A 16431-nucleotide genomic window follows, 5' to 3' on the forward strand; every position below is an offset into this window, starting at 1 on the left:
CAATTTACAATAATAAAGGCTGTAAGCAGAAAATGTTTGGCGTTTAGCCTCTGCTTAATTAATAAATAACTTCTAACCATTTGTAAAACAGTCAATTAAGTTATTTACTACTTTGAAAGCAGTGTAATGGTCCAGTGTAAAATAAAAACTACTTTTAACACGCGGATGATTTTGCTGGCGTTGTGACGAGCACTGATATTCAGTCAACCACTCAATGCTTTTTTAGTATTTTCCAGCCTGCTAGGCTTTATAAGAATGAAACAGTGTGTGCTTTATATTTGCTAAAACCTGACAGAGCCATTACACCAAACTATATGACTAAGTCATTTTCCTAAATGTTCACTTCATATATTAATAGCTTATGTTATATGGAAGAGCCTGAGCATGGAAATAGCACACTAATCACTTTTTCAAGGCTGTGAAGAAGGGAGTCATGCCAGACTCATTAGTTAAGTACCATCTGATATATTGATTCTCATGTATAAATTCAAGGCCCTGTCCTTCAACTCATTTGGATAATGAGACGCTGATTGTGCTCTATTTGCTTTATATTTACTTCATAAGTCCATTAAAATATGATGAAATATCTGAAAGTTAGGAAAGGAAAAAAAACCTTCGAAACACAATATACATCCGGCCGAGTTATTCTAAAAATAGTGTGTAGTGCTTTGGCAGTCCAGCGTGAGTTCTATGAAAAACAGATGAATAATCACCTACAACAGCTTTGCTCAACAGTAGTGTGTATGTGACCACTCTGAAATCAGAACTGATTTCAGGACATTTCCTCGTGTCAATACCCTTAAAACGTAATTGACGTTAGAGACCAAACCCAGAGAAAACAGAGGAGCACACCCAAACCACAAAGCGAGTTTTCTGCCAACGTGTGGGTTTTCAGATCCGTTCATTTAGATTCAGTAAAATTCGATAAATAAGGGAGCTCATTACTACCTACGGTAAGCAGAATCTTATGAAATATGTATATGTATATCCATTTAAAAGCACAAAATTGTAAGCTCTATACTAAGACTTGAACCGAATGCATTGAAATGAGAAAAGGGATGAGGAATAATACAAATGAGATGCACACACTATCACTTGAAAGTGTTTGCACGCTTGCACACAAAAGTAGTCTTCAGAGGCAAGACAAAACATTTGACTACTGTGAACAAGGTGACAAAACCAACGGATGTCTATTTCAAGATTGCCACAAGTTCAGAGATATCTTTAACGAGCTAATTGATTGTCTTCAGGCAGGCTGAGGGAAAGAGAACATGTTGAGCTACGATGAGGTGAAAGCTGAATTGACTATCCAGAGGGAGTCTCAATGTGTTTTGATATCCATTTGTACAATATGTGCTGAGAAGACAAAATTGAAATGCATTACCATTAGCTAATGTGTTACATTGCAGTACCTGCCATGGATGTTTAAACTAAATGCCGTACACGCTATAAATGCAGCAATTTATGGCAATGGAGAAATGGTCATCACTTCAAGTGAAAGTGCCGAAAAGTCAACCCTTTCGCTTGGCAGTCTATCATGCACACTGACAACATGATGGATGAACGGACTGATGGACCTACCCATTTTTCATGGTCAGCACTCTAGTAACACACAAATACAAATGAAAAGTATGTGTTATTGGGTTGCATGGCAGTCAATTACACAAATCTGAGAGCAAGAAGGGAGAGAAATGGGCCCTTATGGTGGAAAGGAAAGAGGAGGGTGATTTATTAGCCTTGCTAGCAGAGCGTTTGTATTCAAGCCAACATACCCTTGTCTTGCCAAACAAGGCCAGACTACAATGTTGCACTGTTGAGCACAAAACAAATCTGCTAACCAGGCTAATAACAATGCAGGTCTGATTCACCAGTTGAGAGGACCAGAATTGTGTAAAAGATAAGACACTATCTGTGTCAGAATGCTATGCTGTGCATGAAAGTACAGTGGTAGCCAGAGTCATCCAGCAAAACACACATTTCAGGCTATCTTGCATTAGCTTTGTACTCAATTCATCTTGCAAATAGCACCGTAATGCTGGTTTCTCCAATTGCTGCAGCTGTACTGCACAGTGATTTATGCAACCATAGCGTCGTCATCCCTGTTCCTACATACCTGTGGTCTGTCCAAAGCTAATAATACGAATTGGGGCCCATCAATTGAGGAACTTTCGAAATCAACACAGACCATGTGTATCCAATAGGAACAGTGATGAAAATGAACAAAACAAAAACTAACAAGCAGTTTCTTGAATGACCAGATTTAATGCTGGTATCTGTTTGAGAACTAAGCGCTGTTTTCTCTTTGTTTTTCACCAAACATATTAGCATTCCATCCAAATATGTGACGCCATCCCTTCCCATGTCTTGACCTCCCCCTCTGGATCTAGAAGGGCTGGGTGATGAGATTAAATGACACATGAAATGACTCTGTTGGAGCGCAGCAGCATGAGTGAATGTGAACATCTGACAGGGGTTTACAGACCACACGTACAGCCTACCGTAGTACTTCATTGCCTGTCAATGACCCCCCCCCGGCACTACAGAGCCTCTGCCCAATCAAAGATTACTTACATACTCAAATAAACATGCCAAGTGAGCTGGAGCGGAGCAGAGAGGAAAGGGGCTCACGCTTTAGTATAAATCAGAAGAGCTAGAGGAGACAGGAGGCTGTGGATGTACTGCAGCACTGCACTCTCAGATAATATCTCTCCTATCTTTGACCCCCCCCCCCCCACACACACACACACACTTTCGATTATCATCGTCCGATCTCTTTTTGCAAAACAGGAAATTGTTACAGAGAATGCTAAGAGACGGCTTCCATTTAGAAACAATTGCAGTTCCTGCCGTTAAAGCAGTTTGGAGTTTATTGCTATATCTGGTCCATCTGCTTTGCCTTTGGGAGATAATCCCATGTTCACTTTTCAAAGTCAAAACTTAGTCCAGAAACATGTGCAGGATAATCACACTGTCAACGAGTAATTAAGCAACATTTGTCCGTTTATACTTACATCTTAGACCTGGCAGCAACATTTGGTGCAGTGCTTGATGTGAGGTTTTTAAATTTCCGTCCATTTATACAGTGTTCTGGGTAATGCATTAGATTGCTCAGCCATTACAGTTATTACAGTAATCCAGTGAATCAGTCACTTCCTCAGACTTTGACTAAATTGTTTGACTTTCCATATTTAACACTTTGAGGCCTACTGTCTGGAGATACTATCTTCTTACTGCCGTCTTATGAAAACAATACAAGAATACAAACCTGCTGCTGGCTGCCTATAGAGCAAGTTCATCATACATATACTGCAGAAGACTACTCCTTCAAAACAAATGTCCCTCATGAAGTGACAACACTGTTGACGTTGCAAAGTACGTATTGATATCCTTCTCAAAACTGTGTACTTGCTGTAACTGTTACTTTTAATCAAGAGTAACTTTGTAATATGAGGTCCAACGTTGTTTTTGCTTGTTTCATGACGACGCTGCTACAAGCAACAATAAAATAAAAAATGATTGACTCTAACAAATCCCGTAGTTTTTGCAGGGTCATGACACATTCATATGTACATCAAATTTACTTTTCTCCAAGTGGGGAAGCGGCACTTCCTGCTAGCAGGGCAAACAGATACCTTTGGAAGATGTTACAATTCATTTACTTAAATAAAAAATGTCAAAGTTGTGCTGGATCTATATTTGATTCCCCAGTCTGACGTTAAAAGAGGTTTCAAGTTTTTCTTCCTTCTGTAAAGTTCATATTCCTGAAAAAACCTGACAGTGTTAGTACAACAGCAGAATCATCATGGCTGCCTCTGAGCACATTTAGTGCATTTGTATTTCCAGCACTGTTACTGCTTTGGCAGCAAGTGATTTATTTTCAAGATCACTCAATAAATAACCCATCAGCTAAATTACACTAACTATAAAACATTTGTGAAGATTATAATTCTGTTACACTCATTTTAAAAAGCAATATCGCAGAAATATAGTCTGGGACTTCTAGCAGAAACTTATATTTAAGAAAACAACCTCAAGGGCATTTTGCAACAGAGTGCTAGATTACAGACTGATTTGTGCTTGCGCATTCAAATGTTGAGTGTGTTTGTGTACAAGAGAGAGAGAGAGAGAGAGAGAGAGAGAGAGAGAGAGAGTGGTGGGGTATCAGTGGGAAGGAGGGAAGTACTCACCCCTTCGCTGTTCGGCCCAGTCTTAGCCAGCATCTCCTGCAGGGCCCGCACCGACAGGGACTGCTCCAACACAAAGTTACAAACACACAAGTCTGGAGGAACATTCTGTGGGATGGAAAGGGAGAAGGGAGAGATGGTTGGAAGGAAAGAAACATTTGTCGAAGATGCATTGACAAGGTGTTTTGAGCAAAATCCAGCGTCTCTTGTGAGCACAAAAACGATGTGCCAGGAGTTTATTCTCCCTGACTCAGTGGGCTAAATAAATATTGCATTGCCAGTCTAAAGTAGCTCCCGACAGATGCCTGTTATGACACTGCAAATAAATATATATATTTCAACAATTTTGGAACCACTTTTAGAACTGATTTAAATTGTAATTTATGAAAACCAGCTGCGACTGCGGGCAACAAGACACCAAATCTAATTTTGGTGCCTATATAAATATTTTTCTACTCTGTAGCTCATGTTTGCTGCATCTGTCATCTCACTTTTATTCTGGTGACAGTAATGCTCCACACAAATTCCTATTTATTATGTTCAATTTATCTATATGCATCTTAAATAAATGAAACTGAATTAACAGAGAAATGCAGTAATATAAAATATGTTTATTAATTAAACACATGCGCACACATGCATGTAAAATTGTACCTACTTTCTCATATTTACTAAATATTGCCACAGCAGTCATTAGTTACTAAATAAATTGCAGGCACCGATATGAGACAAGAGACAAATGATAAGTGAATAACTGTGCTCATAAATAATTCCGATGACTTGCAACTTCTTTGCCATCATGGTGTGTTGCTAAGGAGTAGCTATGGGATTATGAGGAGGGCTGTCAAAAGGTGTGCAGCCCACGGCTGGAATGACAAATAATTCCTCAGCACACAGCGTTGTTTGGTTCCGGCTACAACAGGCTTTAGATCTGTCTTCCACGTTCAGCCCACTGTTTGAGTTTGTCTCTAAACTTTCAATCCATGATGCAAAGATTAAACAACTTTTTGGAAACTCATTCAAACAGCACATGCAAAGAGGATACCAAATAATAAAAATGTGGCTTTTGGGATTACATATTGCGAGTAAGCTACTCAAAAGCAGTTCTGAGGCAGATCTGGGGACCTGTTCACTACCTGCATCTCCTTGTCAAAAGAATGAAAAATGAATTAACCCTATGATGTTCTAGATGGCATCACACTGCACACGACATCGAACAAACACATGAACAAACAACAGCCTAAAAAATCCCACACCCTCATATCAGATCACATACCAAACCTAATTTCTTCGAATGATCCTCAAATTATTTAGTACATTGTTACTGTTTATGACAACAATAGCCGGCTTCACATTACATGCTATCCATCTCTCCCCGACACAGAAGAGGACAAGTCGTGATTTAAAGGTGTTGGGTGCATGCCCTGACTTAGTAACACAACCGGCTGACCCTTGAACTCTGCAGTGAAGTGAAAAATGTGAGCAGAAGGGAGGGCTGCTGGGTGATAACGAGGGTGGCGCTGCTCTGTAACTCAACACAAACATGCATGGGAACCTCCAACACCACTGTGTGTGCACGTGTCCAGTTCTAAGAGCTGCCACCGACAACTCAGATATTCATCATTTAATTACATTTATACCCAGATAAGATGTGACAAACAACCCAGGAAGATATCAGGGAGAAATCTAGCTATCTCACCACAAAACCTTAGACAGGGTGAGTTGAGTATTTACAGTACATCTGCCTGTATGAGGATGCGACATGACATGACGCAGCTACACCTGTGGTGTCGCGAGTAACTCTTAACCTGCTGAAGACCTTACAGCACTAATGAATTATTCACAGTCAATATTCCAATCATCATACTTCTTCCAGGGTTGGGGCGGACATACTGAACATGATGCATGTCTGGGAATAGAAGAGGCTGTCTCAACGGTCACAATAACCGTTAGAAAGTCTGCAGTCAGTTTTAGACAATACAGTCATATAAGCCGTGAAAATGAGTAAAGTGATCCTTCAAAAGATTAAACAGTCTCGAGCCTTTGTTGGGATCTGACTATATGGCTTCGACATGTGCTGTGGAACAAAGAGACAGAGTCAGGCCTTCCCTTTTGCAAGCAAAGGTTTCATCCTGATTGTAGTTTGATGAGCACCAAACCCCCCAACTTTGAAGAAATTCACATTAGGGTGTGAGTTTCCTCCCCGAAATGCCACACTGCTCTCATTGGACGAGAGCAGGGATGCCGAGGCGGGACCTCCAGTAAGACGATCTTGCTCCCCCAAAAACTATGCGTTCCTGAGGGTACCTGAAAGCAGCGCTGCAATCTAATTGGCTGAGAGCCAAGACACCCCAGGACCCCTGTGGTTCAGCCACTGTTCTACAAAACTACCTGCAACCCCACCTCAACGCTTTTCCCCTTCGACCTCCGTCGAGCTAGGGAGCACACCAACGTTGTTTCCCTTTTCAACCAAATCCTAGGTCTAACAGTTTATATTCGCTGGCCGAATTCACCAAACTGTCTATTTTATCTTTGTTCGTATCCACGAAGCGAACCCTTTCATTCCTGCAGAAGTGAAGAAGCAAGAGTCCTTCAGACAGAGAGAGAGAACTTCCACTCTCCACCAAGCGCCTCGTTTGCTCCGGACATAAGGACGCGAAAATCCCTGATCCAGACGACAGCGATTCTCTCCTACCGAGAGAACACCTCCCGCGGCCCCCAGCCGCGCTGCCTGAGCCCAACGAAGCTCAGAAGAACCCCTCAGAAAACCCCCCCTCCCCCCTCAATCACCACGATCGCATCGTACCGTAAGACGAAATAGAGTCTGGGCAGAGTTAGAGAGAGGTCATTTGTGTTTATTTTATCTTGTTTGTGTGCTTAAAGTACTGTTCATTTTTATAACGTGGTGTATGCTTAATGATCACCGACACTTGCGATCCCTGAAATTGCTAGTGTTGTGTAGAAGTTACCGTGTATTCTATGCTACCGTGATTCGTGTCGAGACAGCCGCAGTGAGGTCGAAGTTGCTTCTCGTCAGTTCAGGAGGTCAGAACCGCCGGCTGAGACAAAGAGTCGCGGTTCTTGCTCCCCTGGCTGAGAGAGCAATCTTCCGTACTCCCGCGCGGCGCAGAGGATCTTAATCTTTTGTTTTATTTCATTTTGTTCCTTTCCCTTCTCTTTTACTAATCCACACACAGACACACACACAGCTTTGAGCTAATCTAGCTACGTGCTAAACGGCTACCGGCACTAGACGCCAGGTCTCCTGTTGGCTATCCGCCATTTTTGAGTCTCACGCATGAGACGTCACTACGTCCCAACTACGTCATACGTCGCTGAGCTGTTCCCTCGCTCCTCCCCCTTACGTCTGTTGATTTTAGATAGCGTGCTCATAAATGTATAGTTGTTAGTTTAGATATTAGTTGACTGGATCATTAGCATTAGAACGTAATAAACTCTGTTATATTTTAAAGAGCAGCTGTCTGTGATTACTTTGTGTATTGTGATAATAGCTGTATATGTGGTCTGTGCTCGAACTTAAACCTTCACTTTCACTCTGAATGTGTAATAGTACTCAGACTGACATTGTGAGTGAACACTAATTATGAGACTTAGTTTTATCGTTTGGTTATTGGTCCCTGTTCGCAGGGTGGTGCCCCGTTATTATTAATAATCATTAATAATTGTTACTGACATTAATAATACTATTGATGTCAAGAATTTAGTTTCTTAGATGCTGATAACCCAAACACGCTCCTTTACGTTCCCAACATAATGGTGCCCCCTTTTTGAGGCTGTTATTCCCAACACCTTGTATCATATGCAAGCTATTCAAAAGAGATGAAATAAAGTAAATAAATCCCGTTAGCTTCCTCTTCATAGAGACAAGTTAGATAAAATGAGTGCTTTTTTATGTGACATTAAAGGACATAGCTGATATTGTGTGATATGTTTGTTATTGACAATAAATTCCATGAAAAGTCCAAATCCAACAATGAACTGATCCTACACTAAAAACATTATGATGAACATGGGCACTGTGGTTTATTTTTCTAATCCGACATACACCGTCCTAAAAATGCTCACTAGTGCTCCAAGTGGGTGTTAATCCATGACTGAAAATAGTGCCCAAAAAAATGTTTGACAGTATTATGTTTAGTCATTTTAAAATCCAAGTATATATTCATGATCTGTTTTTACATTTACATCTTCAGGAGGAACAATATAAGTAAATGAATCAATGCAGAAATAGACAAATATGTGCAGTATGTACTGTAAATGTATATCAAGCCATTTGTTTGAATATACACTTAATATGAACTTCGTATTACAGGATTTCACTTAATTTTAAGATGGTATTTTACCTCCTGAATATTGTAATATATGAATAAATGATGCCACTAATGGCCCAGTCTATAATATGTAATGGTAGTACATAAGTGGAGCAACATCGTATTTAAAAAATTGCCTCAGAACTCTTCTTTAAATTGGATCCAATTCACTCAGGCCTCATTTCTTCCGACCAGCAGCAGTAAGCAGCCAGGCTTCATATTGAAGGGAAATGACGTGTCAACACCTGAGATCCGCCAGCAGATGACAGCCCCTCACCTCGTGCCAAGCCGCGCCATCACCCTGTACTCTCAGCCACATGTGACACCCAAGGAGGCCCGAAGCATCGTCGCCGGTGCCCAAGGTGAGAGGGGGGAGAGGTGTTTGTGATTGGCTGCCTAGCGCTCCGCAGGTGTTGCCCTCCGACTCAACAACAGTTCCAGGTGGGTGAACGGAAACAAGTCCCCAGATTTCATTGAATTTCTTACTGCTCAGTGGCTAAATTAAAATCATGCTTTACTTGATATGCACAGCTCATAAACATCCTGGCATTGGAGAGTTTTCTTTGGTTGTGATCATGTGATTATCACTCTGACACAAAGCAAGTGTGAAGCCTAAAATAAAACAGTAAGAAGATCATCAGTATAAATATATAGGCTGCGTTGTTGATCCCATGGAGATCTCCATTACTGACCGACGACAAACTTGCTCTCCCCATTGAAAGTGCTCAGAAACCTTCCTATTACGAGGCATATTCTCCAAAGACAAAATGATCTGCTTCATTTCAACAATTGTTTTTTGGAAGACCATACCATTTGTCTTGTCAGGAAGAAGATTAATGAGACATGTAACAGAGTACTGGCAGCTCTGTTGTGTTGCTACAACACCACAGGCAGCAAAATGCTCATTTTCATCACACGATTACAAAAATAAACTCTTGGTCAAAACCATCCTCTCTATATTATATATTGATGTAGTTTTCTCTGCCTTGGTGCCATGACCAATCACTGGGATGCACCAGTGCAGAAACAAGGACTTGAACCACAACTGGCCCCGTAAACACTGTCAGTTGTTTGTTGGGGTTCTGGCCAAGCTGGAAGCACCAGAGCCAGGAACCGAATCTGGATCCACGCGGGGATGAGGGTTTGGATGTATTTTCTCCGCACCACCAAGGCACCCATTTAAGATTGTTTTTTGATCCAAGTAGTTTTCACCATAGGGCCTTCTACTTCATCCCTACTATTTGACAGGACATTTATACAAGCTATGGTTGCTTGTTTCATGCCAAACTGTGCCACTGACTTCCCATTTCTTCATAATATCTAAACACAAAACACAAAACAAAGCTGTGTGCCATCCTCACCTTGGCTTCAGATGTGGGTTCCAGGTAACACACCCGGTTTCCAAGTCCCTCGACGGCCAGGCAAAACTTGCAATGGTCCTTCTGGATGGTGGCCACACACTGGAGCACGACCTCGTCGTCCTGCCAGAGAGAAAGAGGAGGGTTTGAGCCAAATATGTTTTGACAGTGACCTATCCAAAAAATTAACACGACAAAACAAGAGGAAAATAATCTACATTGGCTCAGATTTGTTGCTTATCATGCCACCCTCACTTGGAATACGGTTTTTAAACTGGAATCCAGAAAGGGTTCTGGTCGCAAAGCTTTCAGATAAAAAGCAACCATTGCAAAGAAAAAAACCTGACTGTAAAGAAACGAGAACAGGAAACTATTTCTCAAGTTTTGGTTATTAAACTGTTAGGGAAATCAGATAAAAGGAAATTTCTTGTAGTCAAACTTGAACAGACGACCATTTCAGCAGCAGAAAACAAAAGAATGAAAACGTAATGAATCAATAGCAGCGAGAGCACTTTCATTTCTAAACATGTTACGCAGCCCTTAGTATCTCTATGGGAGAGAGGAAACCCTCCATTCAATCAGTGCAACCAATAAATGAACATCTGTATCTGTCAGGGTCCAGAGGTTCTGGCTGTATTTGGTGTGTGTGTGTGCATGTCTCCTGCCAGCTCACGTCCCACACTAATCTGAGCTGATGGTTGCCATGGTTGTGGCTCCCACCTCCTTCACAGCAGTATAAATTCAATAGAGATACAAGCTGTACAGCACCCACAGACTCGGGAGGCGAGATATCAGACCCCGACAAGATTTCAAAACAATTGTTGTGCGATCACAAAGTTAAAGCCCCATCTGGGTGGTCAAACTCTTGTGTGAAGAAAATAATTTAAGAGGTTTTTTTTAGCTTTAGATGCACTTCATTATACCATCAAACGTTTTATTTTATCAGAAAGCATTCTCCTGTCTATCCAGCAATACATCTGTCTAAAAAAATTCTAGTCTAGTCTGTAATTCCACACTGCTATACTGATGGGAATAACATTGAAACAAAGAGGGGAAAAAAAGCGTTTTTATTATAATTAATAAAAACTTTCTGGGAATTAGGGCATATTTTTCGTCTCTTTCAGCAGATGTAAAAGTTCAAACAGACATTGCAGGAGGTCTAAAGTCAATCTCTTTGTTTTATCGTGAGGTGTTCACATTATGTGTTGGCGTTACACCACAAATTAGATCTTGGGTCTTTCTGGTTTATATATGTGGGAGGTGTTTGCAATGAAAAAGGTGGTGACTGGACTGTCTTCGACTCTTCTCCCTTAACAATAACACACTGGGAAATCAATAACCGAGCAGTATGAAGCTGTTCTTGTGAAGTTTTACGCTACAGGCTAGAACAAGGCTACTTTTACTTTAAAGGGGACATATCATGCTCATTTTTAGATTCATACTTGTATTATGGGTTTCTACAAGAACATGTAACAGACTTTAATCTGCACTCCAGATACCTAAATGTATGTGCATCGCACTGAAAAAGGGAGTTTTACATATTATGTCCCCTTTAGTATGTTTTATCCTGAGTAAAAACATCATAATCATAACAACAACACACCGTACAGATAAAGTAATGTCTGCCTCAGAGACGTATTCAATATTATTTCACAGAAACACTTTGAAGTTGGAACAGAAACAGCAGCTAATTAGTAAAGAAGTGAAATTGAGCAGATCCAACAAAAAGTCTTTGGGATAGACCCACAACCAAATTAAATTATATTCCTATACTGTCAGTTTGTGATGTGGGGCAATACGAAATGGCTTTTAATGGCTAAAGTGAATCACAGTAGAGTTAGATGTCACAGTGAAGTGAATGAGGGGCTGAGCTGGCACAGCCATCCATAGAGCAGCGTTTTAAATACACCAAGACCCAACTTTTGGCTTCAGGGAGGTGATTACTGATGACAGAAAGCATCAATGCTGGCTCGGAGTCCCTGCTGCAGCTTTTCCGGTAATTGTGTGATGGAGTAAAGAGAGCTTGTTGTTTCAGGCGACAGATAGGGAAACTCAATATGGCCACGGGATGACAGAAGACTTGTCACCTTTTTAAAATCAAGTAAATACACCTCTTTCTTTTCAGCTGTTTGTGGTGGTTGTGGCCTTATGAAACCAGCAGGGTGCCTGGCACCATTAGTGGCATTCTATACCTACGTGTGTATGCAGCATGCCATTTTTAAGGCTTACGAAACTGCTAACGGGGGATTTTTTGTGCAACATTTTTCTATTACTGTGATTAATTGCATAAAATGATTTTTTTGTCAGTATGGAAAATCATCGAAAGGAGCAATTTGATCACTAAAAAGTCATCAATGTGCTGTGAAAGCCAGACAGTCACACATATTCATGCATACCTGAATTTGACAACCACACTGAAAGGCTCAGATGCACAGAAATTGATTTTTGCTCTGTTTGATAGTGCAGCTCCAGAACCAGAAGTGGTCAGAGTTGCACTGGGATAAAAAGGCTACATAGACTGGATACCATCTGAAGGGTGAAGCAATGGAAGATCAGAAGAGCAGTGCGGATGATAATGCCAGCATCGTTTTAAATAAATACAACCTCGAGAGACACTGTGTATGGGAGGGTTTAATGCCAAGACTGGATACAAAGTGGTGTTCTCTTATAAAACTCCAATTGCTATCATCAGATCTCAACAACTAATGAAATAGCCATGTGTTCTCAATGCCAAGACGGTCTCTTAAGACATTTTCTGTCTCTCTCTGCACCCCTGACTTGATCCCAAGCCAGAGAATCTGAGGCAAAGTGATCCTTGCAGCAGCAGTGTGACCATCTGCTAGCAGCATCAGTACTATGTATAGGGTCCCGGGCCTGCAGCAGGATGAGGTTCGGTGGCTGCTTTACCCAGCTTCCAAGTGTAGAGCGAGAACTTGACCCTGCCCTCTCCCAACTCGACCCCACCCCTCCTCACTACCCCTGTGGATCCTGCAGGTCCGACACTTCTCCACCCTATCAAACAAAAGAGTGTCACTCTGGTTGGAGCTTCCGTTGAATGGCCACTGGCACCATCGGATGTGTCTTCAACAGACCCTTTTATCGCTCTTATCTTGCTTTATTTTCTTCCCCTACTTCAGTAAGCCGCCATTGTCCCCAACAGACAGCGACAGGTGTATATGTTTGTGTGTGTGTGTGTGTGTGTGTGTGTGTGTGTGCAGCCCGATGCATCCACCAGCCGAAACCCGAGAGCTACAGATGGTACGGCGTGCCAAATGAACTCCCACAACTCACCCACTGCTGCCACCAATGTGAACTTGAGAAAAGGTGAATCTGTTCAATCCCTCAGTGCTGCTATTTTGACACACATGCTTTGCACATGCTCAGTGGAGATCAAAAGGCAGGCTTTGAAAAGAGAAAAAAAGGAAGGGGGGTTTGAAACTAAAAGGAATTAAGAAAATTCCAGCCTGTTTTGTCTCCTTGTTCACACTGTCTCGGTGTGTAGTCTGTCTGAATCGCTCTGACTTCTCAGGGGTCGTGTTTCTTGTAAATGTCAAGCAGGGTGCTAAGTGCAGGCTGAGCTACGTGTTTTTAGTGAAGCTTAGCTCACAGCATCAAAAGCAAAGAAGATAAGAGTGTAGATGTGTGAGAACTACAACCTGATAAGCCAGATAAAGGCTGATGTTGGTTCAAATCAGATAACCTGGTCTTAAAGTGAGATTCAAATGTTAGTTTCTGATATGAAATTCAAGAATTTCCACAGAGAACTGTGTCCCAAAACTGTGACATAAACTTGCTATTTTTGGATCACAGGCTGTGAAAATGTCACAGCTAACACAGATCTAATGAGTAGCTGTCAACCACGAGAGCCTGACCCTTCACAATGTTCAAACTTTAAAGTAGTAGTAGTGACATTTTCAAAACCTTGTAGAAAATGGGAGAATTAGTGAGACTGTGAAACAAATGATTTAAGGCAGCAGAGAACCTGACAAAATGCAGTGATGCTGAAAAATAGGACTTGAAGCCTAAACAGAAACAGAGGAGGGTTGAAAAATTTACTTTTGGGCAATTTGTCATTTTAGCTCGACAGTCGTAGCTTCTCCAGCCAAAGATCCACAGTGTTTCTGGTTCAACCACATCTCTATCTTTCAACAGAAACAGGGATGTAATGGATTTCTATTTAAAGACCTGGTAACTTTTGTTATGATGTCTGACTGGTTCAATTATTAAGATAAGATCGATAAACAAATTATCCAATTATGTCAAAACATATAACAATAAATAAACAACCCCAGCCCCCCCCCCCCAGAAAAAAACAAGGGTACTGCAAGGACTTGTACCATTCAAGTCTACCAAACCATGTGACTGCAATATTCATTTAGTGGTTCTGTAGCTCTACAGTTCCTGTCAACTTTGATGACGGTGCATATTATCTTCGAGTGACCGCCATTAGACATTGTAATACATTCTTGTAACTTTCTTGAAAAGTTTGGAGCAAATTCAAGTCTTTGTAAATTAAATAAATAGCATTTGATCCAGTTAGTCTTTCAAGAAATAACAGGGTTCAGTAAATGTAGTAAATTAATAAATGCCATGGAGACCTTATAGGTTTAAAACAATGTTGTTATAAAGTGTTAACATGTTTGGTAACACTTTATAATAACTACACACTATGAAGCATTAGTTAAGTATGAGTAAACACTTAATTCATCATTTATAAAGCATTGTTCCTATATTAACACTCATCAGTATACAATTCATAAGTTATAAATGTTTTATTCTTGATTAATAAGCTGGTCTATTATGCGTTTTCATACTTTATAAATGATGGATTCCCCATTTGTAAATTAAGTATTATATATATTACAAACCAATTAAGGAGTTGTAGGTGATTAAAAACATAATTTATAAAGTGTTAGTAAATGATTAAGAACTTATTTAGATGTACTTTATATATATATATAGATAGATATATAGATATATAGATAGATATCTAGATAGATAGATATCTAGATATCTAGAGATAGATAGATATCTAGATATCTAGAGATAGATAGATATCTAGATATCTAGATATAGATAGATATCTAGATATCTAGATATAGATAGATAGATATAGATATCTAGATATAGATAGATATAGATTTAGATATGCACTAATGGTTAGAGACCATGTTAATATATGCTTTATGAATGCATATTAATACTGCAATTAATGATTAATTCACAGCACAGACTTCTCATTAGACCATTTAGTAAACTGGGAGCATGGTGCCAGTCCTCGACCATACTCACCAAAAGGTACGTCTTAAAATGTAAACTACGTTTTTAAAAAGTACTCATTGCATTCACATCATGCATGTTTATGACATTTATTCAACGGTTATCCAAATACGAATACCAGTTTGAACACATGTACAACAATTTTACAAATGCACACATAACACAATTAATATTAATATTTAACATACATATATACATAAAATAGTCTTTTTTCAGCACAGAAGTCAGAAGCAGATAAATATGATGGCAAATCACTCTTCCACACGTGATGGTAGAGGTCCCGTGCGTGTAAATCAAACAGCTACGCATCTATTTAACTTTGGCAAATGTGCTCTTACTTCACGCAGAATACCTCTGCGGACCCAGTCACCATTGTATAACTAAATTGAATTGGTTACAATCCTTGTCTTTAGATTGTGTCAGACTGGTATCCGACCAGATGCTATGGGGCGATTTTCAGACTGCACTACAATCTTCAGCAATGCATCATATTCTATGAGATCATGTTTGTAGTGTCAGTACAGTACATTATTTACCTCCGAGATGTAGTGCAATCTGAAAATCGCCCCCTAGCGTCCGTGTCAGATTGATATCCGGCCAATCTAAAGACGAAGACTGTGACCAATTCAATTTAGTTATACAATGGTGACTGGGGACTGGCAGGCTGCAATTTTACCTGCGCGAGCCAGATATTCTGCGCGGAGTGGTGTACAAGAGCTTGCCAAAGTACGCACGGGACCTCCGCGTGGATCTCATTTGTGCTCTTGGATCTTGACAGTGACATATCCTTCATAGGTAAAGCTTCTTTTTCTTCTTCTTAATTATCAGTTTTGACGGAACCGGAGTTGGTCTCTTGACCGAGCTTGGCTCTCAGTCTGGGTCCGGTCACGCTCATTAGGGACGCTCCTCCGATCCAGTCCGAGCCGATCGTCGGCATGGACTTGGCTACTGCAGTTGGGTGGAGCTTGGTCGGTTTTTTGCTGCCTTTTTCCTCTCATGGCGGTCGTCAGAGTCGTCCCTATCTGCCATCTTCCGCTTTACACTTGGGGAGATGCAATAGCTGATGGAATTGAATGGAGCAGCATTGGTTCTCCGGATCTTGTTCCTATTGTCGCCACGTTGATGACCCACATACAGTTGTGTGAAAAAGTGTTTGCCCCCTTCCTGATTTCTTATTTTTTTTGCATGTTTGTCACACTTAAATGTTTCAGATCATCAAACAAATTTAAATATTAGACAAAGATAACACAAGTAAACACAAAATGCAGTTTTTAAATG

At 40.6% G+C, this 16431-nt stretch overlaps 1 protein-coding gene across 6 annotated transcripts in view; it reads right to left on the reverse strand.

The window, feature by feature from the left end:
- The window catches only part of ryr3 (ryanodine receptor 3), a 106023-nt gene that overhangs the window by 75130 nt on the left and 14462 nt on the right, over window positions 1–16431 (reverse strand). For 5 of the 6 annotated variants that reach the window (XM_031861595.1, XM_031861594.1, XM_031861592.1 and 2 more), the window contains exons 2-3: window positions 9877–9996; window positions 4188–4292 (exon numbers count right to left, since the gene is read on the reverse strand). In XM_031861595.1, coding sequence (XP_031717455.1) covers window positions 4188–4292; window positions 9877–9996 — 225 coding nt within the window. Of the gene's footprint in view, window positions 1–4187; window positions 4293–9876; window positions 9997–16431 lie in introns of those variants that run through there. The other variant, XM_031861593.1, reaches the window with a different exon arrangement.

Source organism: Anarrhichthys ocellatus, unplaced genomic scaffold (genome assembly GCF_004355925.1).
Source record: "Anarrhichthys ocellatus isolate YVR2014 unplaced genomic scaffold, GSC_Weel_1.0 scaffold25, whole genome shotgun sequence".
Lineage (NCBI taxonomy): Eukaryota > Metazoa > Chordata > Actinopteri > Perciformes > Anarhichadidae > Anarrhichthys > Anarrhichthys ocellatus.